This window comes from Pogoniulus pusillus, chromosome 4, assembly GCF_015220805.1.
Source record: "Pogoniulus pusillus isolate bPogPus1 chromosome 4, bPogPus1.pri, whole genome shotgun sequence".
Taxonomy (NCBI): Eukaryota; Metazoa; Chordata; class Aves; order Piciformes; family Lybiidae; genus Pogoniulus; species Pogoniulus pusillus.
This window is the reverse complement of record NC_087267.1, coordinates 31,640,568-31,668,305: the sequence shown is the minus strand read 5'-3', so window position 1 is coordinate 31,668,305 and position 27,738 is coordinate 31,640,568. Positions and strand designations below refer to the sequence as shown.

Here is a 27,738-nt window from a genome sequence, read left to right as displayed (position 1 = left end):
TCCTGTGATTCTGTAATGCTGACCTTTTAATAATTTTCATACTTCATTAAAATTGTGATGTGTAAGTTCTCAATTTTACTTTAATTTTTAATGAATTATACATATATTAATTCTACATGGGGTAAGTCACATTTATGATGGGGATTACTCTACAGAAAGCAGAGTTGTATAGTGCAGCAGACTGTGGAACATATGATACTTCTGTGTTTGTTGCCATAGCTAAATTATAGTGAACAATCAAGGGACTGTTGGAAGAGAAGCAGCAGTTTCCCAGCCAAAGAACTTGACCAGCATCTTGAAGAACTCTCCAGCTTCCACCACACAGCACTTATGTGATGCTGGACAAATGACAAAAACCTCCAACATTTCAAAGACTGTCAGCTGCATACTCCTTACTTTTTGGGTGGCCCAATTTGAGAAACAGGGATATTAACCTCTGAAATGCTGCACCAGAGGCAACTAAAGTTGAGTATTTAAATGAAGAGAGAGCCAAATAATGCTAAATAGTTTGAAAAATCCAGGGTGTGTATCAAACTGGACACTATCCTGCCAAGATTTCAGACAGAGATTACAGAGTTGGCTAAAACAACAGTAATGAGAAGGAATTGTGCACAGCAATGTTATGAACACATCACAGAATCACAGAATGGTCTGCGTTGGAAGGGACCTCCAAAGGTCATCTAGCCCAACCCTTTAGTGAAGTCTGAATTTGAAAGGAATGCTTTGTTCAACTGCTCACAGTGCATGGGCTCCGATATAGCTATGAGAAAGGTCAGGCCCAAAGAGCAGTTTTTCTGAGACCCAAGAATGAACAGCAAGATTTCTGCTCTCAGAGTAAGTCTCAGTCAATTAGCAAGTCTCCATGTTGACCAAGAAATCGTTACTAACTTTTACAGCCTTATAGCTTCAGCTCAATTACTCTCTACTCATGAAAAGCAATCAAAACCACTTTTGCTTTCTAAAAAAACCTGCTAGTGCTTCTTTCAAAGGAATTTATTCTCTTGCTGATCTAACCACCGCAAAACAAACAAGCCTTTCCAAAAACCACACTGCATCTTCACACTAATGATATTACAATAGCAACCTTTCTAAGGAAGGGTACAGCAAAGAGTACAAAAGCAGAAGCAGATTCATCAGGCAAGTTACAAAGCTGTAGCTTCCAGCTGCCATTATCAGCCCTAAATGAGGCAATCTATCCAGGTGAGAGAACAGCAAACCAAGCCCTCCTCCCCTATTTGTATTGTACCTAATCTATGTGGCTTTTCACCCTAACCACAGCTATCCAGAAACAAGTTGCTTAGGCTTTCTCAACAATTACTGGACAGATATGAGCACATCCAAACCACAGTTCGCTTCAGTGTAATGGAACAATCCATCATCTCTGAAGGTAACTGATAACCTCACAGGTAGTTGAGATGATCAGTTTGAATACAACAGACAACTAAGATTAGGTGTGACAAATATCCTACTTTATATTATGGCTACAATTCATCTCATCTGTAAAGAACACACATACAGAGGCATTGTGTATCTGTTTATTAAAACAGAAGACATTGTATTACAACAGAAGACACTGATAATCAGTTACACTGTCAGGGACTGATGGATGTTTCCTATTTTTACTCCTCTGCTCAAAGCAGGGTCACCTACAGCTGTTCGCTCAGGGACGTGTCCAGTCAGGTTCTGAATATCTCTGAGGCTTGAGATGTCACAACCTCTCTGGTCCACTTGTTCTAGTGTCTGATCAATCTCACCTTTTTTTTTTTTTTTTTTTTTTTCTTTAAAAAAATAAAAGTTTAAGCTTCGAGAGCATAAATCACCTCTCCCTTGTTCATCAACAAAGATGAAGATTGTCTTTGTTACCTGCCCGCACTCAGCACAGGTTCCTGGCTGAAAGCTCAGCGATGGAAATCGACAAAGATACAGTGCCTTTGTGGATTTCCCGGACCTCAGCCTGGCTAGAATGCCCAGGATGTGCATGCCTTACATCAGCTATCCCAAAGGAAAAAGGCTTATATGTATTTGGAGTATGGACAGGAAAGCAGCATAGGGACGGGGCGGAAGCCCTCCCTGGTGCCTCCAGCTGCTGTATCCCTGTGAATGCATGATTACACAGGAAGATTTCCTGGGGAGCTGCACCTGTTCACCAATCTAAACTGTATAAAAAGATATGATCAATGCCTGCCAAAGAGAGCATCTCCAGAAGAGCACCTCCACCAGAAGAACTCCTGAAGAACTCCACAGAACATAACCGGGCCATGCACATGTCTCTCTCTCCCCCCCATCTTCATCTGATGGTAATATAATCCCTGCTCTTTTCCTTCCCTGCTTCTTCTCTTTTTCTCTGTTGTTCCCACTTTCTCTCTTCCTCTGTTTTGTTCAACTTTATCCTTTAATAAATAGTTTTATGGTGGTATCTGGTCTCACTTGCACCTTAATTTCACAACATGGAAATCTATAATCTTGCTCCTCTGGACAGAGATATTGTTAGTCTCTTCTCTGGACTTTGACAAAAGCCTCCTTTATCTTCTCCATCAGGTTATTTACAGAAATGTAAGATACATGCTTGTGTGAGTGTTCTATTCTGAAGACTAAGGAAACCCATAAAAACAGTCAACCATTTAGAAGGTGACATAATAACTTTATATATTTCATTGCATATATACATTGCCATGATAACCAGCATTCCAGACGCCTCCTTGTACACAAAATACTTACTGGTGAACACCCAGTATATCCCAGTCCTTCCCAACATCCTTGGGAGCTATGTTCTGTAGAGTACTTGGACAAATTTCTATTAATTTACAGAGAAGTGACCAACTCATCTGTAAAACAAAGATGCAGCTATTTTAGAATACACATTCTGTTTGGAACTTCAGTGGTGTCTTTGAATATTCTTGGCTTTTGGAAGACAGATATTTTGGAAAGTTCTCTAGTTAAATTAATAAAGTAAAAGTAATTAACACAAGGCAAAACAAATTACATAAAATGTGAAAAGATGGAGGTAAACCAGGTTATTTCCAACTGAAACAACTCCATGATTTTCTGACACAACTCTAAATAATGCCAAAACAAAAAAAAAGGTTTCTCTTTGGTTTTTCATATTGGAAAAAAATCTGCTATGAATGCCTGCAGATTGACATGATTGAATGGACTTTAGTGAAAATGCAGTAAGCAAAATCTGTACAAAGGATTAATTGATGAGCAAGAAAACTCCAATGTATTGAAGAAGAAATTAACTTGAGAAATGCCAAAAGTCAAGATATGGCAGACTTTACAAAAGAGGAACTAAAACAAGGCATTAAAGTTTCCTTGGCCATATACATAAAAAGGAGAAAAAAAAATAAAAGCAGAAGTAGGCCCATGTGCTTTAAGAACAGGGTCAAGACAGAAGGGAATCTGAGTATGGCTCAAAAACTGTATGTGTAAATGGATCTGTTTTCAGCAGAAGAGTTATGTAAAGCAAAAGTGTCAAGACAGGACAGCCATCAACAGGAACATAAACGACTACTTCCAAAGAGCATAAAAGCAAATTCTAATCCTCCAGCCTGCAAGACTAGAGATATGGAATTGCAAGTCTGGTAGTGAAGGGACACATATGGGAATATCATAGGCTCGAATCTAGGCAGCTTTGGCAAGTATGAAAAAGGTGATGTAGCTCCCTTGGAATTACAGCATGAGAGGGGTTGGGAGGAATTCTCTTACCTTTCACAAACTTGGTTACAGGGGCTATGTTCAAACCACCTGCAGTAGTTTTGTTTCGCTTTCAGTTTAGATTTGCAGAGACAAATGTTTTAAGTGAATTAAAAGTAATATCTGCAGACTGAACTTGATCACGAGCCCATTTCCATGCTCTCCTCTTGCTTGGATAGCAAGCTGGCTGGCTCTACATGAGACTGCTAACCAATTACTATGGGCATTCAGGAAGATTAAGCTGGTCTGTGTAACTTCAGTCCTGATTAAATGTACCTATCAGTCCTCCCCAAGATGAGAGCATGTAGTTATATTATTTTCCACATTCCAAGCCAAACAGAGTTTATCAGTGACAATCAGTCAGGTACAAATTTCAAATCTGCATGGCAAAAACACTGTAGAGACAGCCATTAATTCAAACACCACATACTGCTTAAAAAAGGTTTTAGTTTATTTTAGAAATCTCATTTCATGCCATCCTAACTGTCCTTGTCGAATATAGAACCTGATGAAAATTATCCTTAATGACTTAGGAAAATTCCTTTTGGTATTAAAACTGTTTCTGATCAAATTTATATTGCCATTAAACATTTTTATTTAGATGGCTGTGACAAATATAAGTAAGGAATGTGGATCCAGAGAAGACCAGTGGAAACATCTGACCTGCTGACATGCAGTCTATTCTACAACATTAGAATCACAATCTGAGATAACAGAGAGCTTGTAATGGGTTTCATGATTACATAAAAAAGCATGGGTCTTTTAAACTACAGAAAGAAAAAAAAAGAAGCCCCAAACACACCAGTAATATTATTTTAAATACAAAGAAGTCCCAATACACAGAAACAGCTGGTGGCAGCACTAAAACTCTTGTTATTTTTAAATCAGATCATTTTAATTTCTAGAATGCAATGAATTTGTATTACCTTAGGTCATATCTTCTCTGTGAGACAATAAAACTCTGCTGATTGCATTTTACTGAAGCATAAACATATTTTGCTCCAATTATTGCCAGAGTAACTACTGAAAGAGGTCTATTTTACTTTAAGGCACTACTGACTTTCCAGACCAGTGCCTTCCCACTTCTTTAGAAGATTGCAGCATTTATGTCTGTAGTTCAGCTTGCACTAGTACTTGCAGTATTTATCCATTAAGCAAATTTACTCTCTACAAGCCAGTGGAACGGCAGCACAACATGATGCTTTGTAACCAGGTAAAGAGCGGAAGGAATTAAAACACTTATTTCAGACATGCCCCTTACTGTTGTTTATTCTCTTTTAAGAGTCCATTTTATTACAACATCAAAAAAAAAAGAGGTCAATAAAGGCATCTATGCAATAAAAAGTCATTAGAAATGAGACCACACTGAAACAGCCACTACATTACTTCACCACTGCCATAAAGTGAGGATTGTGTACTAACAAAGACTGTAAACAAATCACAGTGAAGGAAGCAAGAGGACACAGCTCTACTAACATATTGTAGATGTTTGTAAACACCACAACTGAGTGTGAAGCAAGAGCTGCCTAGGAGATTTATAAGCTTCTCACAGACTATGAATTTCATACTTCACTATAATGTAGTATCATAGAATCAACCAGGTTGGAAGAGACCTCCAAGATCATCCAGTCCAACCTATCACTCAGCCCTGTCCAATCAACTAGACCATGCCTCATCCAGGCTTTTCTTGAACACCTCCAGGGACAGTGACTCCACCACCTCCCTGGGCAGCCCATTCCAATGCCAATCACTCTCTCTGCCAACAACTTCCTCCTAACATCCAGCCTAGACCTCCCTTGGCACAACTTCAGACTTGTTCTGTTGATGGTTGCCTGGGAGAAGAGACCAACTCCCACCTGGCTACAGCCTCCCTTCAGGTAGTTGTAGACAGCAATGAGGTCACCCCTGAGCCTCCTCTTCTCCAGGCTAAACACCCCCAGCTCCCTCAGCCTCTCCTCACAGGGCTGTGTTCCAGGCCTCTCACCAGCTTCATCGCCCTTCTCTGGGCATCTTCCAGTACCTGAACATCTCTCTTGAATTGAGGAGCCCAGAACTGGATACAGGACTCAAGGTGTGGCCTGACCAGTGTTGAGTACAGGGGAAGAATAACCTCCCTTGTCCTACTGGCCACACTGTTCCTGATGCAGGCCAGGATGCCATTGGCTCTCTTAGCCACCTGGGCACACTGCTGGCTCATGTTCAGCCTACTATCTACCACTACCCCCAGGTCCCTTTCTGCCTGGCTCCCCTCCAGCCACCCTGTAGCGCTGCTTGGGGTTGTTGTGGCAAAAGTGTAATCCTACGCTTAGCCTTGTTAAATCTCATCCCATTGGCCTCTGCCCACCCATCCAGCCTGTCAAGGTCCCTCTGCAGGGCTCTCCTTCCCTCCAACAGATAGACACCTGCTCCTAGCTTGGTGTTATCTGCAAACTTACCGATGACAGACTCAATCCCCTTGTCCAGTAATGCAAAGGAGTGCCAAAACTTCTAAACAGTAACACTTCAAGATGCAAATGCAGGTATAGATTTAGACTAAAACTCAATTTAATGTCTATATTAAATCAGAGTGAGTCTATATTAAATCACAATCAGAATGAAAAGTAAGCAATCACTATCTTCCTTGTGCACTTGTAAGAGTCTTGTACTGCCATTTCGGACCTACTTTCAGCTGTAGTTAGATTTAGTATTTTTTATTTCCTTGTCTAAAATTCCAGGCAGTAGTTTTGTACATTGTTATATACATAATATGCCCTATCCTGAAAATAACTGCTTGTTCAACCTTCTATATCTCTTAATGACCTCACAACTGAGGAGTAAAATAAGTTAAAACTTCAGAGTCTACACAAATATTTAATCTTCAAAGAAAACCTGAAGTCACTATTACTCCTAATTAAGCTCTACACAAATACATTTTCAGATTTTAATCTGAATTTTATGCTTTTAACCTCTAGCTAAATTCTGTCAGGCTAAAACCAAAACATCCATAAAATATACTAGTGTTTAAGAGACATTTACAATGTAAGTTATGTTTTGCCTTCGAGTTGAATAGAAAAATAGCTTTTTTAAAAAAGGCCAAAGTACAGTAACCATTTAAATAATATTAAAACCAACCAAGCAAAAAGAAATGCAGTGATTTGCAGAGAAATCTTAAGTTTATAAACATCCTTAAAGTGAACATCGTCAGAAATTTAATATATGCCTGCTAGGAAGGAGCTGTTTCATATGACAACATCGATTGTGAAAGTGCCACACCTAGTCTAAATGGGCCAATGTTAACTTGCAGGAGCACCCAAGCAGAACCTTGAATTGCAGAGCCTACTCTTAGCTAAAAGGCAGGGCTTCTTCTCCTGGAAAACACTGGGCTAGTACATCTCAACGAAAATGTATCAGATAACATTACTTGGAATTTAGAAGCCTACGTCATCCAGTGCTCATGTCGCTTAGTTTCCATTCGCTACCTCGCCCTCTGATGCTTAAATAGAGATGCAACGAGTGGTACCTGCAAAAACCTCCAACACTTGTTCCTTTGCATGCAAGTGTATTGACAATAGTTCACCAGGCGATCGAGGAGACAAGAAGTCAAAAAGAAACAAACAAACCGAGCGGTAACTTTTATCCCGGTAAAGGACTGCGGTGCCCGGCGTAGCCTAAGGAGAGACGCGGGAGCGGCGCGAAGGCGGCCCCGATCCCCGCCCTCACCCGACCCCCTCCCCGCCAGCGTCGCGCCGCTCTTACCTGCTGCACGCCTGCCGCTGTCGGGTACAGGTCTACCACCAGCAGCAAGGGCACATGGACATTTTTGCCGCTGAAGAGTCTGGGAGCTGCGGGGGACACATAAGCAGGCCATGTTAGAGACCGGCGGCGGGCGTAACTCGGCAGGACGACCGGGCCGCCAGTGCCTTACCGCTCTGTCGCGCTGCCAGCTCCAGCAGGTCGCTCAGGATTTGCACCAGCGTCTCCAGTCGCTTCCTCTCCTGGACGTTTTGGAGCCGGACAACCAGCTTCCTCAGGACTTGTTCCTCCCGCACCGCCGCCTCCTCCTCCTCCGGGCCGGCACTGGCCATGGCCGACCCGCAGCCCTCTGTGGCGGCCACTTCACCCCATCCACCGCTATCGCGGCCTGCGGGAGCGCCGGCTGGGTGGCGTGAGACGTCCGGCCGCAGCCCCGCGCAGCCCCAGCCCGCCCCAATCAGCGTCACGCCGCTGTGCCGAGCCACCCTTCCCGCTGCCGCAGGCCCCTCCCGACGCACCGCTTCGGAGACGCCACCGCCTCGATAGCTCGCCCTCTACGGGCGGACAAGCACCACTAGAGGACGCTCACGTCCATTCCATAAAGGGCTCCCAGAGGGACTAGGCGCGCTGGCAGCTGGCCTCTTTCCATAGTTGACGACAGAGTTGTCCAATACCGTGCAAGGATGCAGCCCAGGTACCGCCCCGCCGTGCTTTCCCTCTCCGTGAGACGGTCAGCAGCTGGCTGTGGCTGCGGTGATCGTCCGTGGAAGTGTGACCGTTTGGGTCTTCCCCTGCCCCCCTCACACACACACACGCATTAGAAATCACCCAGACTAGACTCAGCCGGCTCTGGAAATATGAATGAAGCTTATATTTACAGCTAGCACAGTATACAAGCAGATATTTACAGTGTATACAGTTATGTACAGAAATAGACAAGGTAAAAAGTAATACAGAAACACAACTCCCCTCCCAGAAGCCTGAGTCCCCAGGAGGGGCTCTCAACCACCCCTCCACCTTCCCCCTGCTGCTCTCAACCTTGCCCCAGTCCCAAGGAAGAATAGAGGTTCGGCCAAGAGGTTAAGAAGCAAAGTGGGTGCGTTAGAGAGATGCAGCTCAGTCAGCAGCCCGAGTGAGAGAAAAAATGGTGAGAGTGTTATCTAATGTTTTAATTTCTTGTTTCCATGCTCCTTAGCAAGCCTGTGAGGGAAGTAGACATCACCACTGTTTTCTTCCACAGCCTGTAATCTAGTTCTTCTCACCAAAACATTCCAGCCTGCTCCAAACTAGCACAGGAAGCAAAGTGGGGGATGTGTAGTGAGGGAAGCTGCTTCCGCAGAAAACATCTATGTGGTGCTCTGCTGAGTGGAAGAGGGAAGCAGCTGTAGCCAGCTGGTGTACCTAGCGGGCAGCTTTCTGGGCTGGTGAGGAGCCTCCCTGCCTGGTGGGGTTGGAGTTGTCAGCCTATGTCATGCGGTGAATCTGTGAGAGGCTGGGGAAAGTGCTGTACTCTTACAGCTGTTGTGTGGCAGCTGAGGTGAAGCTGTATCTCATTTCACCTGGGGAAGACTCATGCACCTGAATGCTTTGGCCTTGTGGATTCGGGTGCGTGGGTTTGTTTAAAACAAAGCTTGGTTATATTTAGAAGTCAAAATTCTTTCTAAGCCTGTTTGCACATGTGCAAGGTTTATTTGCTGTGCATGTGTGCATCGACTCATTTGTGGTTGATAGAAACTTTCTGAGGTCTGTCACTGTTTCTGCTGTCCTTCCTTGATAGTGGTGTGTGGGTAGGGGTCTTGTAGTTGTCTTTTTAAATAATTATTGGTTAGAAAGATAATAGCTCTTCTGATAGTTCTCTACTGGTATTAGTAGACCAGCTGGGGCTGTTTAGCCTGGAGAAGAGGAGGCTCAGGGGTGACCTCATTGCTGTCTACAACTACCTGAAGGGAGGCTGTAGCCAGGTGGGGTTGGACTCTTCTCCCAGGCAACCAGCAACAGAACAAGGGGACACAGTCTCAAGTTGTGCTGGGGAAGTATAGGCTGGGTGTTAGGAAGAAGTTCTTCCCAGAGAGAGTGATTGGCATTGGAATGGGCTGCCCAGGGAGGTGGTGGAGGCACCATCCCTGGAGGTGTTCAAGAAAAGACTGGATGAAGCACTTAGTGCCATGTTCTAGTTGACTGGATAGGGCTGGGTGATAGGTTGGACTGGATGATCTTGGAGGTCTCTTCCAACCTGGTTGATTCTATGAATCTAAGACTAAACTCTCCAGCTGGACTGTGCTTTTGTTAGACAAATATCTTGTGTTTTGGAGGATCATAGACTATGGATTTACTTAACCCTTGCTTATATTGCAGTGTTTAGCTGATAGAGACTCATACTGCTCATTAAATAGCTGATTTAGAGGTCACTAATTGTTCATAATAAACTAAACAAATGGTCCTGGATAAACTCTTCGGACTGTTGGTGTATTGGTTTTATAGCCTGTGCATTATTTTGTGACCATTCAGTCTTCCTTAGATACTTATGCACAAAGAAACAATCATGTTGGCATCCCAATTACAGCTTGCTAACTAAGATTGCACTTGTTAAATGGTGAGCTAAATTCTCCCTCTCTGAAACACTGAAAAACAAATATGGAAGAGCGACTCATAGTTTGAGATGTGTGGAATATATTAATTTGGACTAAAATAAAAATTAATTTAATTAAATGGGCTAGTTTCACTTGAAGGAGATTTTCCCCCCCCCTTTCTGCAGAAGCAGTAATTCAAAGACAAAGAAAAACTTTAAAAAATGTCTAGATGTAAACCCTCATTGTTGCCTTCTAGCAGTTTCTGAAAGATTGCTTAATTTTGCAAATGATTTTCATGGAAAGGGTTGTGAGGCACTGGGATGGGCTGCCCAGGGAGGTGGTTTAATGGTGATCCCTGGATTTGTTTTTAAAAATATGTGGGTCTGGTGCTTGGACAGATGGTGTGTAGTGATGGACTTGGTGGAGTGGGTGAAATGACTGGACCTGATGTTCTCCAAAGTCCTTTCCCACCCAAGCAATTCTACGATTCTATGAATGCACATACAGTTTTTCAGGTTATATCAATCATCTTTCTCCAATGTCTGCAAAGCCATTGGAGCCATTACCAGATTTCAACAAAAGATCTTTTTTTTTTTTCTTTTAAGGTTAATCTTCATCTTTTATACAGTCAGAAATACTGGTTGTAAATTACAGCTAGTAATGATGATGCAGTTGTATTAATAAAACTTTTAAATCCTTATTTCAAACTGAACACGGGGTTGGAATTGCACACAATACTCAAGGTGAGGCCACAGCAGCATGAAGTACAGCAGGGTAATCTCTTTGCTTGACCAGCTGGTTATGCTGTGTTGGGTGCACCTCAGGATGAGATTTGTCCTTTTGGCTGCCAGGGCACATGATACTGACTCCTCTTGAGCCCCTCTGGAGGCTGGGGGGAATGAAGGATGGATGTTTGTAAAGCAACTAGTTCAGCTTGGTGACAGTGGCTGTAGGACCAAGGAAAAAACCACCATGGAAGGCTATAAGCACCTTTAGCAGTAATTAACATGATGGTCACATCACACATTCACGAGCTTTCCCTGCCTATATTTAGAAACAGGTCATTGCACTCATGTGCAAACCCTTGTCAGGGATTGAATCTCTTTTATACATTTGGGGTTGAGTTCTTGGCTCATTCATACCACATTGAGGCCAGGGTAGGAGCATCCTTCTTGCAGCCCCTGCTGGACTCTGAGCATCTGCAAATTCTGCAAAGCATCTGAGGCGGGGGTGAAGAACCCAAGTGGGTTATTGCCCCAGCATGGGGACATGTGGGCACAGCTGTTACCTCAGCAGAGGCCTTTCTCATGCTGCTCTTAGCTCTGCAGGAAGGCTTTCACTGACACTCAGCTGGCACCGAGCACACATGCGTGGCTGGCTCAGGGCCACAAGAGAAAGTAGAGATGTTGTAGTCTTCTCCAGGAGCAACTGGTGATTGCCAAATTGAGGTAAGACCCTCAGAGCCCAGCTGGCTGTCCCCCGTCTGTGGCCCTGGCACCATCTCCAGCCCTGGCACCTTTGTGCTGGATGTCCCAGTGTCCCTCTCAGGCAGGTGGGGCAGAGGTTTCTGCAGTGGGATTTCAAGCTGTTGCATTGTCAAAGTTGGAAGTCTTAATGAATGTGTTGAGTCTCCAGACATCTGTCAGTGTGGCTATGTTAGATGAGGCAGGGAGCTTCTGAATATTTAGACCGTATAACCATAAGCAGATTTTCTATTCTTATGAATAAATGGTAGTAGAATCTGCAGTGCATGACTCTATGAATAGTGGCTGAGGAAAATTCCTAATTAGACTTTCTTTCTGAAACCAGCTTGTCACGGCAAGATTTCCACCTCTTCTTTCACATCGTCTTGGAATACATAGAACAGAACTTCTCCTGTGTTGTTGTCAGCAGAGACTCCTTGTGCCTTTGCCCAGACAGTTCTGAGAAGCAGGGGAGGAGAAGCAGACTGTCTTTCTGTAGATAATTTTAAATGTGACTGGCTTTGTGACATCTATAGGGCAGTCAGTTCAACAGAATTGTGACTACTGTGACCTGACCTCATGTGGTAATTGAATGGTTCTTTTTTATTTTTCTTTTTCAAATCTGACCTTGACCTTTCTTACACACACAAATGAAAAGGAAAACTAAGCAGCTTTTGTGTATTTACTAACCTTTTGCTGCTATTGTATTGGTATTCTTTCAGTTGTGACAACCAGAAAATGTGGCCTTGTGATTTCTGCTTTTTGACTTAAGTTTTATCTGAGCCTAAAATGAATCTAGAAGATGCTGCTTTTTTGAGCTTTGAGTATTGTACACTTTTTTTCAGGCTTTAGCATTGTTTTTTGTTGTCATGTCTATATTCAAGAGTAATTAGTCCCAGAACCACAGAAGAGCTGTAGCTGGCAAGGACTTCTGAAGACTATTTAGTCCAGCTACCGTTCAGAGCTAGTTCACTTAGTGGAGGTTGCTCAGGCCCATGTCCAATTGGGTTTTGAGCATCTCTATGGAATTAAAGATTTCTGGGCAGCCTATTGCAGTGTTACACAAGACTCCTATTATAGTTTTTTGTGCTTAAATGCCATTTCCTGTATTTTAGTTTCCACTGCTGCTGTTCATCTGTCACTGAGCAGAGCCTTACTATGTTGTCTTACTGTTCTCCTATCAGGAATTCAGAGAATAACAGAATGATTTGGGTTGGAAGTGACCTTTAAAAGTCATCTACTCCAAACACCCTGCAGTGAGCAGGGACATGTTAAACCAGATCAGGTTGCTCAGAGCCCTGCCCAACCTTCTCATCTTGAGGTTCCTCAGCACAGTTCCTAATATTTTTGCATGCATATCTCTTCCTTGTTCCAGTCTTAGGCATTTTTTATTTAGTGATTCTACTTGCAGTTTCAGCAGCATAGATTTTTCATCTGTAACAGCCAATAGCTGATGGTTTGTTTGGTTTTGTTTTGTTTTGTTGTTTTTTTTTCCAGACCATTTTCTATTTTGTCAGACTGTGCCCACTTTTTAAGATAAGTTACTGTTACAGCTTCTTGGGTTTTGGACTTGGCAATGGTATCTTAGGATGTCTCTGTTTTCTAGGTACACAGCTGTCTAATGCAAAAATGCCTGCTGCACTTTTCAAGCATGTTTCTATTTTTGTATGTTGGCTCTTTTGTTTGGTGAGGTGGGGATTTTTTGTTGTTGGTTGTTTGGTTTCCCACCACCACTTTTACTCCTTTCCTGCTCTACCATTATTTTATTGGCAATGCTATACATCCCTGGTGAGCCTGCAGAGGCTGTTAGGTATTGCCTCAGGACTCTGTCAGCTCATTCTGATGGAGCACAGTAAGTCAAGTCCATTTTTCCACATTCAGCTTTGTCTCATACTCCCCCCCCTTAGAGAGAGGAATGAAAAGTTAATTACAGGAGACTTCATCTTTGTTTTGAAGTCTGTTTTGAAGAGTCCATGCATATGTATTACTGAAAGCGCAATATTCTGGATCTTTATTTTACCCTGTGTTATGTCCCTGCTTTGTGTTTTTTAAACTCTGTGATTGGAAAGGGGATGGTATTAATTTGAATTACACAAAATGCTCAGACAGGGCCAGTTCAGAAGCAATATGACAGTTAGATGATTCTCTCCTGGATAAAATGCTGATAAATTGTCCATCTGCTGTTATATAGTTGCCATCAGCACCTCTGTGGTCTTAATGGATTCATTCCTTCAGAAAATACTGTCAGGACCTCTGACGGATGTAGATCTTTTCAACTTATGTTGTAGTTCTCAGGACTTTGAATTTTAAAAGATTAAATACTGCCCATGCCCCTGAGCTTGTTCTCTACTCTCTGTATGTGAAGGTGCATCATCTCCAAAAGGACAGGCTTGGATGACTGTACTCTTTGCTGGGTAAAACACTGTTTAGATGTCTGGACACAAATAGTTGTGGTGAATGGAGTTAAATCCAGTTGTCAACTGGTCACAAGTGGTGTTTGACAGGGCTCATTATTGGGGCAGTCCTGTTTAATATCTTTATCAATGATCTGGGTGAGGGGATCATGTGCACCCTCAGTAAGATTACGGATGACACTAAATTCAGTGGGAATGCTTGTCTTCTTGAGGGTATGAATGCTTTACAGAGGGACTCAGGTAGGCTGGATTGGCACAGGCCAATTGTATGAGATTCAACAAGGATGAGTGTTGCATTCTGCACTTGGATCACAACCCCATTCAAAACTATAGGCTTGGGGGAGAGTGACTGGAATGCTGCATGGTGGAAAAGAACCTGGCAATGTTAGCTGACAAGCAGCTGACTGAGCCAGCAGTGTGCTCAAGTGATCGAGAAGGCAAACAGCTTCCTGGCTTGTACCAGGAATAGTGTGACCAGCAGGACTAGGGAAGTGATTGTCCCTCTGTACCCAGCACTGGTGAGGCTGCACCTTGAATACCGGGTTCAGGTTTTGGGCCACTCATTAAAAGGACATTGAGGTGCTAGAGTGTGCCCAAAGAACAGCAAAACACAAATCCTGAGGAAATGGAGGTTGTTTAGTCTGGAGAGAGGGGGACGACCTTAAAGCTCTCTGCAACTACCTGAAATGAGTTTCTGGTGATGTGAGACTTGGTCTTTCTTCCTCAGTAACAAGCAATAGGACAAAAAGAAATGTATGTACCAGGCGAGGTTTATACTGAATATTGGGGACAATGTCTTTATGGAAAAGGGTGTCACACACTGACATGGGCTGCCCAGAGAGGTGGTTGAGTCATCATTACTGGACTTACTCAAAAAGACACAAAGATGTGAACCTTACTGACGTGGTTTAGTGGTGGACTCGGCAGTGTTATGTTTACTATTGAACTTGATCCTAGAGATCTTTCCCAACCTAAATGATGTTATGAAAGTTACCCTTGTGAAAACAGATACCCTACTTAAGTTTTGAAAAGGTGCAAGGTATTTGACAGGATGCTCTTCTGCAAATATCATTAAGTGTGTTCCTTCAAGTCAGTTTGAAAACCCCATATGTGTATGTATGTATGAATATTTCCATGATGTAGTTAAAAAGTGCAAGGATAATGAAAGTGAGAGTAAAAGAAACTGGCATACATAATTTCTTAAACGGGGCTGACACCTAGTGGTGGCTATACTTTGGAGTAATACACAGCCTGTGAATCCAGTCTCAAATTTTCCTGCTCTTTTCTGCTGAATAGGTGATGATGTGCTTGGTAGGTCCAAATTAGAAACTGAGGAAGATATTCAGAATGTTTTCTGCCAGTGTCCAGCTGATTAAAGAACTTCTGTTAGACAGAGAAAGCTTTGATTTGATCTGAAGTTTAAGGAAAGAACTAACTGAACAATTAATTAACTTGTAACTCCTGGCTGATTTCTAAGGAGGCTTGAGAAGCCTCAAGACTATTTGACCTACAGGTGGTAGACTGTGGCAAGTAAGGGGATGTGACCTTGTCCATAAAACTTCTGAACAGTAATCCCTTCTGTCATCCTACCTCAGTCTCTCTGAAGTTTCATTCTAGACTGAGACACTTGAATCACTGGTTTATTTATGTAGATGAGGAGGCTGGCTACTCCAAGCTTGCATTTTAGGGTCATTTTGTAACATGGACACAGCCTGTGAGAACTGTCTGCTGTTTCCTACATAGGAATGGTTTAATCGGTTGTGGTGGTACATACTGAGTCTTGCAATTGCATGCAAAGCTATGCTCTCTGCTGCTAGTTCAGAAAGTTTGCAACTGTTCATCATGTCAGAATGGTGTGTGTCTGACTCATTGTGAATGGGACTATAAGAGACAAAGTACTTTGCCGTTATTTTTATCCCTTGCCAGCCCTGCCCCAAAGAGTAGGAGTAAAGCAGTGACATTCATCCCCCACCATCCCTTTCCCCTTCCCTGCCTCGAAATAGCAACCCTGCATTTTAATTTTAATTCTTTTTTCCTGATGCACAAAACTCAGTTGTGACAGTGATCTGCAGGCTGTCTGGCAAGTGTCTTTGAACTTGCTTGAATAATCAGACATCACTTTTGATGCATCTTTGGTGTCTTGAAACACCACTGTTTTCAGAATGGCATTGTTTTCTCCCACAAGAGTCCTGCATTTCTTAATTTCCTTAGTTTCTCCTAAGTCATAAGTACTGTTCTACAGTAATATCTTAGCTGTTTTGGTCTGCTGTGCAAGTATGAAAGGCTCATAGTCTTCTGTTAGTATTCAAATTATGACAATTTACCTGAAGTATTTGTAGTCAAATATTTGATACTTCACATTTAACACTTTCAGGAGATGGCACTCTCCATGGGAAAAAGTGACACCTGTAAACATACTTTACAATAAGATGCTTGATTGCTTTTTTAGCTTTTTATAATCAGTGAAGTGAGACTAATTTGTGTGGATGTATGGTCTCAACCTTTTCATGAATACTGTTCCTGCATGTCTATTATTAAGCTAAAATTAATCCATATTTAGATGCATGAGTTGGAGTATAGTGACAGGAGTGAGTTTTGAGGACTACAACAGTATTCAGTAAGTTCTGGTCAATATATTGGTCAGCAGTTGAACTTTCCATAAGGATCTCAACAGCAGCCACATCACAATATTCCTTTCCTCTCACAGCAAAAAATTCTTCTGCTTAGTTATGGCACATTTGCAAAGGTCAAATCTAATAGAATGGATAATTTAAAGGAAGTCAGTCTCAACCTCACAGTTAGATTTCATCCCACAGTAGCAGAGTAAAAAATCTTGGATTTTCATTAATTATTTAATTTTCATTTCAGATCTCTCAGCATTCATGAACCAGAGGGCTCATATCTAGCCCACATGCTTCTGAATTCCTTTGTTCCATGACAGAAACTGGGACAAAGTGAACACAAAGAAAGATTTTCAATCTAGGTGATTTGTTGAAATTATTGTTAGAACTCATTTTAGAATATCAGTGAAGCAAAAACAGTTGATGTTTTATAAGCTACTAAAATACCCATGAAAAATCACTGAACATAAAAGATGCCCATTTTAGACTGACTCAGTGTGTATTAGTGGCTGACAAGTTTTGTTATGTCTTAGTTTCTATTTACACTATACTGAAAGTTTTAGAGTTGCTTCTCATTTCTGTGTAGTTTTGTGATGGTCTAAATTTTGGGATCATCAACTAGACAGCAATTTCTTGATCTGGTTGCTGAATGACATTGCTCTTCAGTCTATCAGAGGTTTCCAAATACACTCCACTTTTTAAAAGTATTTTTTTGTGGGAAAACTGTTTTGCTCTTTTTTTTCTTATTTGTTATATGTATCAAAGCCTTGTTTAGTGCAGTCCTTGTGCAGGTTCTTGCAGTTGTATTGTGCAGTCCTTGTGCAGGTTCATGCAGTTGTATTTTGCTAATCTCTTCCCACAAAATAGTGAATGGAATATAGTATGCCAGTGGATTTGCCATGACTAAGAAGAATTTGAAGATGAGAATTAATTTCAATACTCACTAGCTGAAATTATTTTATTCATGTTTTATTATAAAAATATTTCTTGATGCATTGCTTGCCCCACTGATTTGAAATTCCCAGTGTTAAGAGCTTTCCTTTTCTGCTTTTGATCACATTGGTTGGAAACAGCTGTAGATAAGTCTTGTTCTTATTTGATCAATTATGCTTTGATTTTTGTCTTTTTGTTGGTTAAGAATTGTGCTTTGAGCTGTTTTGAAATGTGCACGCTAGAAGATTTTGGATTCAACCAGTTCTGGTGTATCCTATTTTCTGTTTGTCTGGAGTTGGTCCAAGGATTTACTGTGCAATCGATGAGATTTTGGCTTTGGGCAAAGTCATAAAGGGAGACTGTGATGTATTCTGCAATGCAGTCAACTCCTCCAAAAAAATTCTGTTACCATGCTAGTTAAATTTAAGAAACTATAATTAACTATCTGTTGAGTTTTTCTGGCATATATATATATATATATATATATATATATATATATATATAAAGTATCTAGAACAGAGTATTTGTAGTGGAACACAGACTACACACAGATCCAGATCTGGGTCATTACACATGCAAATCTCTCCCATTTTGCTGTCAAATTCCTCAGTAACTTCTTAGAATTCATCTGGGTTTTTTTCATCACTCATCACAGATTAACTATTTAAACTGCTGGACAAAGTGTACTTAGTTTTGTGTTATGACATACCTGAAACAAACTACAGGCAGTGATTTACTCTGACACCGTCCAAAGGATGACAAAAACGGTAAGATAATTGGATTTGAATTGCAGGTCACAAGTTTCACTTGTATACAGATTTACAGCAACTTTGTATGTGCATGTGTATATTTGCACATCCTGAGATGAACTGTGCCCAGTTGTGGATATGCAAGTTCTGTCCTGTGTACCTTTGGACAGGAATTCCAAAGTTATTGTTCAGCTTGAGAGCACTTAAGTAAAAGGAAGGAGGCTTTCTCTTGCAAGACTGAGCCAGTTCACTCCTCTTTCTCTCAAAATTAATTTTCAAAGGTCATCCCAGATATAGCTTGAAAATATCTTAAGGTTCAATTGTTTTCAGATCTGCTCTGATGACAAGCATTTGACAATGCCAGTAGTATGAGATGCAGAGCATAGCCTCCCTGTCAGATATATCTGTGCTTGACCAGTCCATGATTGAATGAAGCTCTGAATGTAGAACTGAATGAAGTTCACAAAGTGACCTTCTAATAGGTATACAGACCCATAGAGAGACATAACCCTATTTGTTACTCCATGCCCAGAGGACACCAAGTCTACAGTGGTGAGATATTGCTTCATGACATCTATTCTTGTTCTAGGCCTTTATATTTGCTTCTGTCTTAGTATAGTCTAGGATGGAAGTGGGACATTTTAAGAGTAGGGAGTCCAACCTCCTGCTGTGTAGAGAGACATCATCAATATACCACCATGCTCAAAGCTCCATTAGGAAGAAGTTCTTCACAGAGAGAGTGATTTCCCATTGGAATGGGCTGCCCAGGGAGGTGGTGGAGGCACCGTCCCTGGGGGTCTTCAAGAAAAGACTGGATGAGGCACTTAGTGCCATGGTCTAGTTGAGTGGCTAGGGCAGGGTGATAGGTTGGACTGGATGATCTTGGAGGTCTCTTCCAACCTGGTTGATTCTATGATTTATCTGGACCTTGACATTTTGTGGGTGGGGCCTTTGAACTGTGTCAAAGGCCTTGCAGAAATCAAGGTAGAAACTTAAGTTGCTTTCCCTCTATCAGTCACTTGATCATAGAAGGCCATGAGGTTAGTCAGGCACAGTTTACCCTTAGTGAAGCCAGAAATCTCAGAAAATAAATATGCCCTGACTTCTTAAGGTTAAGTCAATAAGTGATCTCTTTGTTGCTGCAAGCAAATCTTAGCAGAGCAACACTGTCCACAACAATAAGCACAAGTGGTGGGTGATGGGCTAACAGTCTAGATTATCCAAATCTATGTGTAAATCACATATTAAATTTAGTCAGACAGAAAAATAATAAACTCAGAATTCAAGTAAAAGGTTTTAAAACCCTATGCCTGCAGGAAGAGTTTGAAAGAACATTTATGCTGACAGTAATTTGCCATTATAATTGTTTTTTTGTCAGATTGTTTCTCTTTAGGGAGCTTAAAAATCTAAAGTCAGGTTTTGATGAGAAAATTATTATTGTTCATTCTTTTTATTTGCTAATTGAAAATTTCACAGATAAGACTTAAATTGCCATGTTAGCATATCTGTGTTATCCTGCTAGTGTAGAGAGGGCAACAAAAATGTTGATGCAGTTCTTCCTCATTTATCAGCCTTGCAACACTTTCAGCAACAATGACAGTATTTAGCCTTGCATTTCTTGTTCAGTATTTCACTTTCTCTGTAAACATCAGAGTGAACCTGAGGTTTTGTTATAAGCATGGTTAGGTTTTGAGAACTTAATTTTCTATTCCACTTCTACTATTAAACCTGAAAGTGTTCATTAGAGTAAAAATGCTCAGTGTGCACGTTGCTTGTAGATGCTGCTGAAAATAATCAGTGTCAGTATTGCTTCCTGACATTGCTATAACATGTTAAACTATCTTTAGCAAATTAAAATACTTGTTTATTTGGAAGAGCTTGTGCATTTCCACTAATGAATCCATCTTTGAATAATATGTACTTATTTTGGAAATAGTTGCCATGAAAATGTGGTGACTACTGCTATTCCATGCTATCATGCTATTTTGTGGGCTTCTGTGCTTTGGCAAACAGTGAAAGAATAGAACTGCAGAGGACAGCAATCTGAAAATATAAGAAACATGGAAGTTTCAGAAGAAAAGCTTTTCTTGTGGGGTCAGGATTAGCAAATTTTAAGTAGCTAACAATTTTTGAGCAAAACTAATCCTGCTACATAGCCAGCTATTTTATGAATGCACATGAATGTGTGTTGTAGTATAGTCAGTGAGGTTTTATGAACGTATTCCTATAAAAACACATACTTTTTGCTTTCCTGTTTACAAAAATAAGAAACTGAGAAACAAAATTTATTGGTCTCTTGATAAATCTGCCAATGAAAAAAGACTCTAATACAGAGGGAGGTTTCTGCATGGAGGACCAAAAATTTACTTAATCTTTGTGTGTTTGCATTTTATTCTGCATAGTGGAAAAGTCACTGAATATTGCAGCTGCAACTTTTGTTGCTATGGTCTTGCACATCAGTACTGTGGCTATGACTGATCTCATCAATGGTTAAAACAAATTCTGTAGATGCTATGTGTTCCTCCCTTTGCAGCTGCTGTTTCTGTTACAAGAGTCCTTTTCACTGCCTGGTGTAGCAATGTTGCATTTCCTAGGCTTATTCACAGCTCTAAAGCTATCATGCTCCATTGTAAAGCTTAGATGCGATTAACACCATCCTCTCTCTGCAACATCCTTTGCTTGTGCTATTTCCTTCCTCAAATTGTTCATCACTAAATGGCTATCTTGCTGTATAAATCTGTGGTATACTGACATTTTGAACATTTTATAGTTGGTCTTCTTATCTAAAGAAGAATATAGTAGCACCAGAAATGTTCTGTCTAATAGATGGCTGTTTATCTGATGAAGGAATGCAATGATGCCCATATGAGGAACAGTTTACTGAATCCTCATTCAGGCTAAGAGAGAACAGATATGGGTTATGCATGTATAAAGTTATGAATGGCACAAACTGCAGAGGATACTTTTTCCATTTGTGTTCTGTGCAAGAATTATTGGCTGTCAAAGTCCATGGTAGGTTCAAAACAAAGGCAAAATATAAATCATCTTACCATGCTGTTTAGCTGTGAAACTGCTTATCTCAGGATATTGTAGATGCTAAAGATTTACAAGCACTCAAAAATTATTTGATTAATAGAAGAAAAATATGTCAATAATTATTAAATACAATTACCCTGAGATAATTCCTGGAAGCTGTGCTGAAGCTTGGACTGCTCAGCTCAAACCTTGCCATCTGGCAGGTCTGCTCTTGCTCATTTGTGCAGTGCTGTAATCTAACACTTAAGGCTTTACTATACAAATTCTGAGGAGAAATTTGAGCCCAAGTGCCTTGTGCAGCTGGGGAAGAGGAAGATCTCAGCACAATGAGAAATAGTTCCAGTGGCTCAGTGAAGCTGAGGGGGAGACAACGTGGGAACCAATACAGTATTGCAAAATGGCTGAGATTTGAAGGGACTTCTTTGAGGCTGTCTGGTCCACCCTCCCCTACTCGAGTAGAGTCACCTAGAGCTGGTAGTGCAGGACTTTTGCATATTTCCAAGGAGGAAGATTCTACCATCTCTCTGGGCAATCCTCAGTCACCCTTACAGTGAAAATGTGTTTCCTGGTATTTAAATGACATTTAGGTTTTAATTTGTGCCCATTTCCTATGGTTCTGTCACTGGACAGCTGAAAAGAGTCTGGTTCCATTCTCTTTACACATTCCCTTCAGGTCATTTGCTGAAAGCCACTTTCCATCTGAGTGGGTCCTGCCATGTGCTGGTGCATGGGGTTGTTCCTTCTTGTTCTTGTGGGGGTATGGGAGTAAGGTCTGCTTGATGTCTAACCTGTGAAGGACTATCTCAGTTCATGAGTACATGAAGTTAGGTACAAAGCAGAGACAGATCACAGAATCAGTCAGGGTTGGAAGGGACCATAAGGATCATCTAGTTCCAACTCCCCTGACATGGGCAGGGACACCCTACCCTAGATCAGGCTGGCCAGAGCCCTGTCCAGCCTGGCCTTAAACACCTGCAGGGATGGGGCCTCAACCACCTCCCTGCGCAACCCATTCCAGGGTCTCGCCACTCTCATGGTGAAGAACTTCCTCCTCAATCCAGTCTGAATCTCCCCACCTCCAGCTTCGCTCCATTCCCCCTAGTCCTGTCACTCCCTGATAGCCTGAAAAGTCCCTCCCCAGCTTTTTTGTAGGCTCCCTTCAGATACTGGAAGGCCACAAGAAGGTCACCTCGGAGCCTCCTCTCCTGCAGACTGAACAGCCCCAACTCCTTCAGTCTGTAAAGACAGATGTATTACGTGAGTCACGAATATTTTGGACATAAGTTTTAGTAATAGCAGCAATGATGTGTCCAACTTCACTGCAGAGAGAATTATTTTTATGCATGTCTAAGAGTCAAAAGGGCCAAGGTCTTGGGCAGTGATGGATGGGCACTGACTCTTAGTTAAGATAAAATTTTAGAAGCGTTCCATTTTTTCTGTCCTGCTTTCTTTCAACACAATTAATTTAACTGCACATCCTAGTCTCTACCTATATTTTAACTCAATACTTTCCTTCCCATCTAGAAAATATTTGTATTCGTATCAGTATCAGCATGGGGCAAAGATGATAGAGACTCCAAGGCAAAATGGAAATAACAACCTGGTGATGTGACAGGGCATGACAGTTTGGAAAAATAGAGAAACAGTGGGTTTGTACTAATGAATGGTCAAGTATTAGTTGGAAGTTATTTAATGTTTTTGTCTATTATATGAAATAAAAAAATGGTATGAAAATACCCAAAACCCTAGCAATGACTGAAGAGATCTAATGACATAACTTTTCATCAAGTATGATATGAATGATGTAAGGATTGCAGCTGCTGTTTGTAGGGCAGACTGATGGATGTGATCCAGTCAGTGCCAAAATCCAGCAGTTACTTAATGCCTATGAAATGCTCCTTTTTTCTTTTCCTTTCCCTACAGATGTAACAGCAGTCAATAAAATGCTATGACATTACATAAACTGAAATTAGGAAAAACATGACATTGTTGATGAGAAGCCAAGATGGTACACCTACAGGATTGTGTTGACTACTTCAACACAGAAATCTGTCTGGACAGATGGAAGCAAAGGATGTAATTTTCTACAGTTTCATCCTATTGCTATTTTGAGTACTATACTCTGACCTAACTACAAACAGCTCACTTTACTATTCTTAAATTCCCATGGCTAAAATTCAGTTTTGTGTGACAGCTCTGAAACCACAAAGTGATTCTAACTTTCTTCCTCCAGCTCTTGCTCGTGTCACAAATATGCAATACATCTGAAATCTTTCTTTAGATGAGTACTGTTTCTCTGCTTCCCTCACACACTCCCCTGTGTGCTGCCACAGATAACAGTTCAGGTGAGAAAATTTGCATCACTCATTGACATGTGATAGCACCTGACTTCCATGCATGGTCATGTTCTTCTAGATGCCAAAAAACAAGATCTACAAGTGGGAAATCAGTAGGGTGTAAGAATTTTGGAGTATATCAACTAACTCCAAGCTATATAGAGAAGAGCTTACTTGCCTTAGAGGGAGGACTCCTCCTGGGCAGGTATCTGCAGGATTAGTGTGGCAGCGGTGGCTTGGGATAGTGTCTACTATTTAAGTTAAGCTTGAATTTACAGATACTCATCAGACTAACTACTTCAAGGACTCCTAGCAGAAAATGAGGAGGATGTTGCCCTTGTGTGACAAGGTTAACAGATTTATTTTTTCCCATTTGATCATGTGTTGAGCTGGGTAGTAGCAGAAGCCATGTTCTCTCTGCAGCCTTATCTAGTCAAAGAAAAAGCAAGTTAGACAATTTTGAATTGAATGAGACATCCAAGTCACTCATGCATGAGAAGACTCCTTCTAGATACAGAAGGGAGATGCAGAGGTGAGATAACTGATTCCATGGTGAAGGCAGAATGCAGGAAAATGACATTGTTGTAATTGTAAAGAAAATGTTTGTATCTTGGGTTTTGAATGGACACTCAGAGAATGAAGAAGCCGTGGTGGGCACCGATGTTGGCATTTAATTGCCCCTGTAAATTTCTCTTACACACAATGCAGAATGGGGTGTATTGTAGCCTGTCTTTTGAGATAGAGGTGACTTACCTGTGCTGCAAATTTAAAAAATGAGTACTCTAACAGCTGGAGATGAGATTATTTTTCAGAATAAAGAGGTTTTGGCTGAGCTGACCTCTTCAAGTTGCATAGGCACATGCTGATCTTATTGACCTTTCTGACAGTTATTCTATTGACAGTGCTCTCTGAAGGTTGTGAGAATTGATCTAGGTGTAGTTCTCTTCCAAGCAGCAACGACAGTGCTGTTTAATGAAAAGCAGTCTCTCTGCATTACACACCACTTGAAACGTTTGGTATCTTTGCTGGATGGTTGTCACAGACTGAGATGAGGACACATCCAGGTTTCAAGTTTACATTAGAGTTTCAAAGATATTCCCCAGGTAAGAAAATGAATAATGTTCTTCAAAAGTTGAACAAAGAACAGAGGACTTCTATGACAAAAAAAATATTGATAAAAAAGACTTCCTACAGAACAATAAACTTATGTTTCTGTGACACTGGATGTATTTCATACTTTTTGCATAAAACCTACATTTTGTTTTGTGTAACACCCAGTAAACTGTGCCTACTTCAATGATCATTAGGTGGCAGTTAGTCTCTTTGGAGAACAATTAGAGCTCCTCCTACTGCTTCTGAAGGCACTCCTACTATGCTACTGTAGAGGAGCTGTGCAAATGACACTGAAAGTCTCTTGCAATTTTCAGACATAAAAAGGAATTAACAGCTTGCCTTAGTGTTCTTATTGTCTAAGTTCAGAACTGTTTCATGGATAGAGTTTTAACAGGAAAAATATTAGAAAGCTTTCCCTTATGAACTATTCATTTCCTCCCCCCTTTCTATTGTATACTTACAGTAATTGTGAAAAGTTACATCTTTGCTTTATTAGTCAGACAAAGATGACTAAAAGAGAAGCAAATCCTTGTGCATTTTCATGAAGAGACTGTTTGAAATTACCATCAACATGTGTAATTATTTTCTGTTTATTTTAGATTTTCAAAACAAGTCTATACTATAAAGGATGCTAGCCAATTATTGGTACTTAGAGCCCAAGCTTTTTATGCCATTAAATCAAAATGAGAGGGAATTCTTCTACCCACTTGATTTTATATTAATTAGCCTTCCTAGACTCTGAATTGCTTTGTAAAGCAAAAATCTGCCATACTGAAGACTTGTAAATGCTAAGTAGCACTTTAGTAATAGCATAACAGTAATAATTACCATAATCTTTATAAATACAAGTATATTAAAGTTATACTTGACATAGTTAATATAGTTGAAGAACAAAGCAAGCTCAGTTTGGGAAGGTCTACTTATTCCTTGAGAAACTAGAGGACAAGTTGTTACTGACTTGGCTTGTGTTAAAATCACACTCCTGACAAAAGGCAGCAAAAATTGCTTCTGGTCTGATGCAAAATCATTTGTGAGCTTAAAGCTGATGGAAATCTTGATTATTGTCTACTAAATTGTTCTTGAGTTCCATTAAAAAAATCTGACATTGTAATGGATACTTTAGCTGACAGTGTTCTTGAACTAACAATTGAAATCAGCTGGGGGGAAAATGCTTGGGAAAATACTAGTTTCTTGGAAGTGCTGGCTATGGCTTTGTCTCCTTGGTATGTACGAAGTGAGAACAGCTAGGTAATTAAATTTATCACTCGTACATTTTCACTGTGAATTCATCATCTTGACCTGTTCTTTCCTACTTTCCTGTATTCTCGTGAGAGCATTTTTAAAAGTGGCATCCTTGAAGTAGCAGAAGATCCAGGGCTCTTGATAAGCCAGTGAGCTCATTAGGACAATAGCAGATCACATCATTGAGTGGGGTACCTGTTGTGAAGTGATGCAGTACATGCTGGAGGCATGCACGTGATGGAAACTGACTTTTGTTGTATCTCAGTTTGTTCTTGCAGACCACTTGGACAGTTTGTGCATTGCAAGGACCATACTTAGGGCGCTAAAACTGAAAAAGTTGTTTTCAGAGACTGTTGTCTTACTGTAGAGGAAGCACTGCATCCACCTAAAAGCATTTCTGTTGCTGTGATAAAACATTGCTTATTTAAAGAGATAAAGAATGAAAACTTACGCCTAATTTTTGAGTGATACTACTCCTTTTGAGTGTTGAGACCCTCCTAGGCTTTCCAAGGAGCTCAAAGTTGACAAAGATTACGCAATTCTAGAACCAGACTTCATAAGAAGAGGAAACATCTAATTTGCAAGTTACTGCAGAGGTGGCATGTTAAGTGTTTGTCTCTGAGATGTCTGTCTGATGATAGTCTTCAGGGGCACGGATTTCAAAGTAGGATGAATTTATTTGCTTGCCAAGCTAATTTGTAATGAATCAACAGATTTAGCATGGATAGAAGAGCTGACTCTGATAGGCAAGTGGTTCTGTTCCATATGATGATTTCAAGACAACAGTGGAGAAAACAATAAGAAAATATTTGTTATGGTTTACGGTATTTTCACATCCACTGTAGTTACTTTTTCGTAGGAAGAGTAGGAGGTTTTCTGCTTTGGAAAGTTGTTCTGTATTTTTAATCAATTCTTTAAAAAAAAAGAAAACTGAAAGCAGAAGTCTTTCTGAGCTGTTGAAAAGTCACTTGTTGCATGAACTGACATATGAGTTATACTACAGAATGGATTGAGACCTGCTGAATACAGTTAGCTGATGACTTCCAACCAGACATGCTTTCAAATTGCATGTGAGGTATTTATGTGTTGGGAGAGTTAAAATAGCACTAAATCTGCAGCCTGTATGTACTGGGCATTGCAAGATATATAGTCAGCTTCTTCCCTACTGTCCCATTAATGGAAGGAAGCTCTCAGTTCATAGCAGAAGCTCTTTGATGTCATTCATTCAGAAGTAGACAGCTTGAGTTCCTTCTACACACCTATACAATTTGTGCCAACATAAAACTAGAAGTCCAGATGACAATTTTTAATTTGTGTTTCTTACATGAATTTGTCATTTGCTAATAGTGAAATTACTTTCCAGACAAGTCTTAATTTGTCTTGTTAGGCTTAAAAGATTGATTTTTTTAATGTGATGCAGCACACAAAAAGTGTACTGTCATAGCAATGAGCTGATGAAAGCATCTTCATCGTCACCAACTGTACTATTTGCACAGAAGATATTCAGTTTGGATGACTGAACTATTTCTGAAATGACTTGCACAAAATTTTTTAAAAGATGACTTTTGGCTTGCAGTAGTCTCATCTGCATCAATGATCACCGTTGAGATTTGAGCCATTTATCTCAGACACTGAATTCCTGTTGCATATGTTAAATGTGGGACAATTTCTCCCGCAGCGGGGCAGGAGCTGTAAACATCAGACCTTGTGATGGGAAATGTCCTTGGAGTCTTGCAGGCTCTCAGGAAGCTAGGCTGTGGACTGTGAGCAACCCACGCACACCTGCTAGGGGGTGAAACCTGCCGGCCCCTGAGGCAGGCACAGCTCCAGGGGGCT

The 27,738-nt window shown here is 40.9% G+C and overlaps 2 protein-coding genes across 3 annotated transcripts in view; one reads left to right on the top strand and one right to left on the bottom strand.

The window, feature by feature from the left end:
• Positions 1-7,930, bottom strand: part of LRRK2 (leucine rich repeat kinase 2) — a 72,492-nt gene extending 64,562 nt beyond the window's left edge. The window contains exons 1-3 of the mRNA XM_064142481.1: positions 7,598-7,930; positions 7,429-7,514; positions 2,719-2,825 (exon numbers count right to left, since the gene is read on the bottom strand). Of these exons, the coding sequence (XP_063998551.1) occupies positions 2,719-2,825; positions 7,429-7,514; positions 7,598-7,757 (353 nt within the window). The 5' untranslated portion in view covers positions 7,758-7,930. The remainder of the gene's footprint in view (positions 1-2,718; positions 2,826-7,428; positions 7,515-7,597) is intronic.
• A 3,376-nt stretch (positions 7,931-11,306) lies between these two features.
• SLC2A13 (solute carrier family 2 member 13) overlaps positions 11,307-27,738 on the top strand; it is a 205,469-nt gene continuing 189,037 nt past the window's right edge. For both annotated transcript variants that reach the window (XM_064142480.1, XM_064142479.1), the window contains exon 1: positions 11,307-11,443. The gene's annotated coding sequence lies outside the window, so the exon portion shown is untranslated. The remainder of the gene's footprint in view (positions 11,444-27,738) is intronic.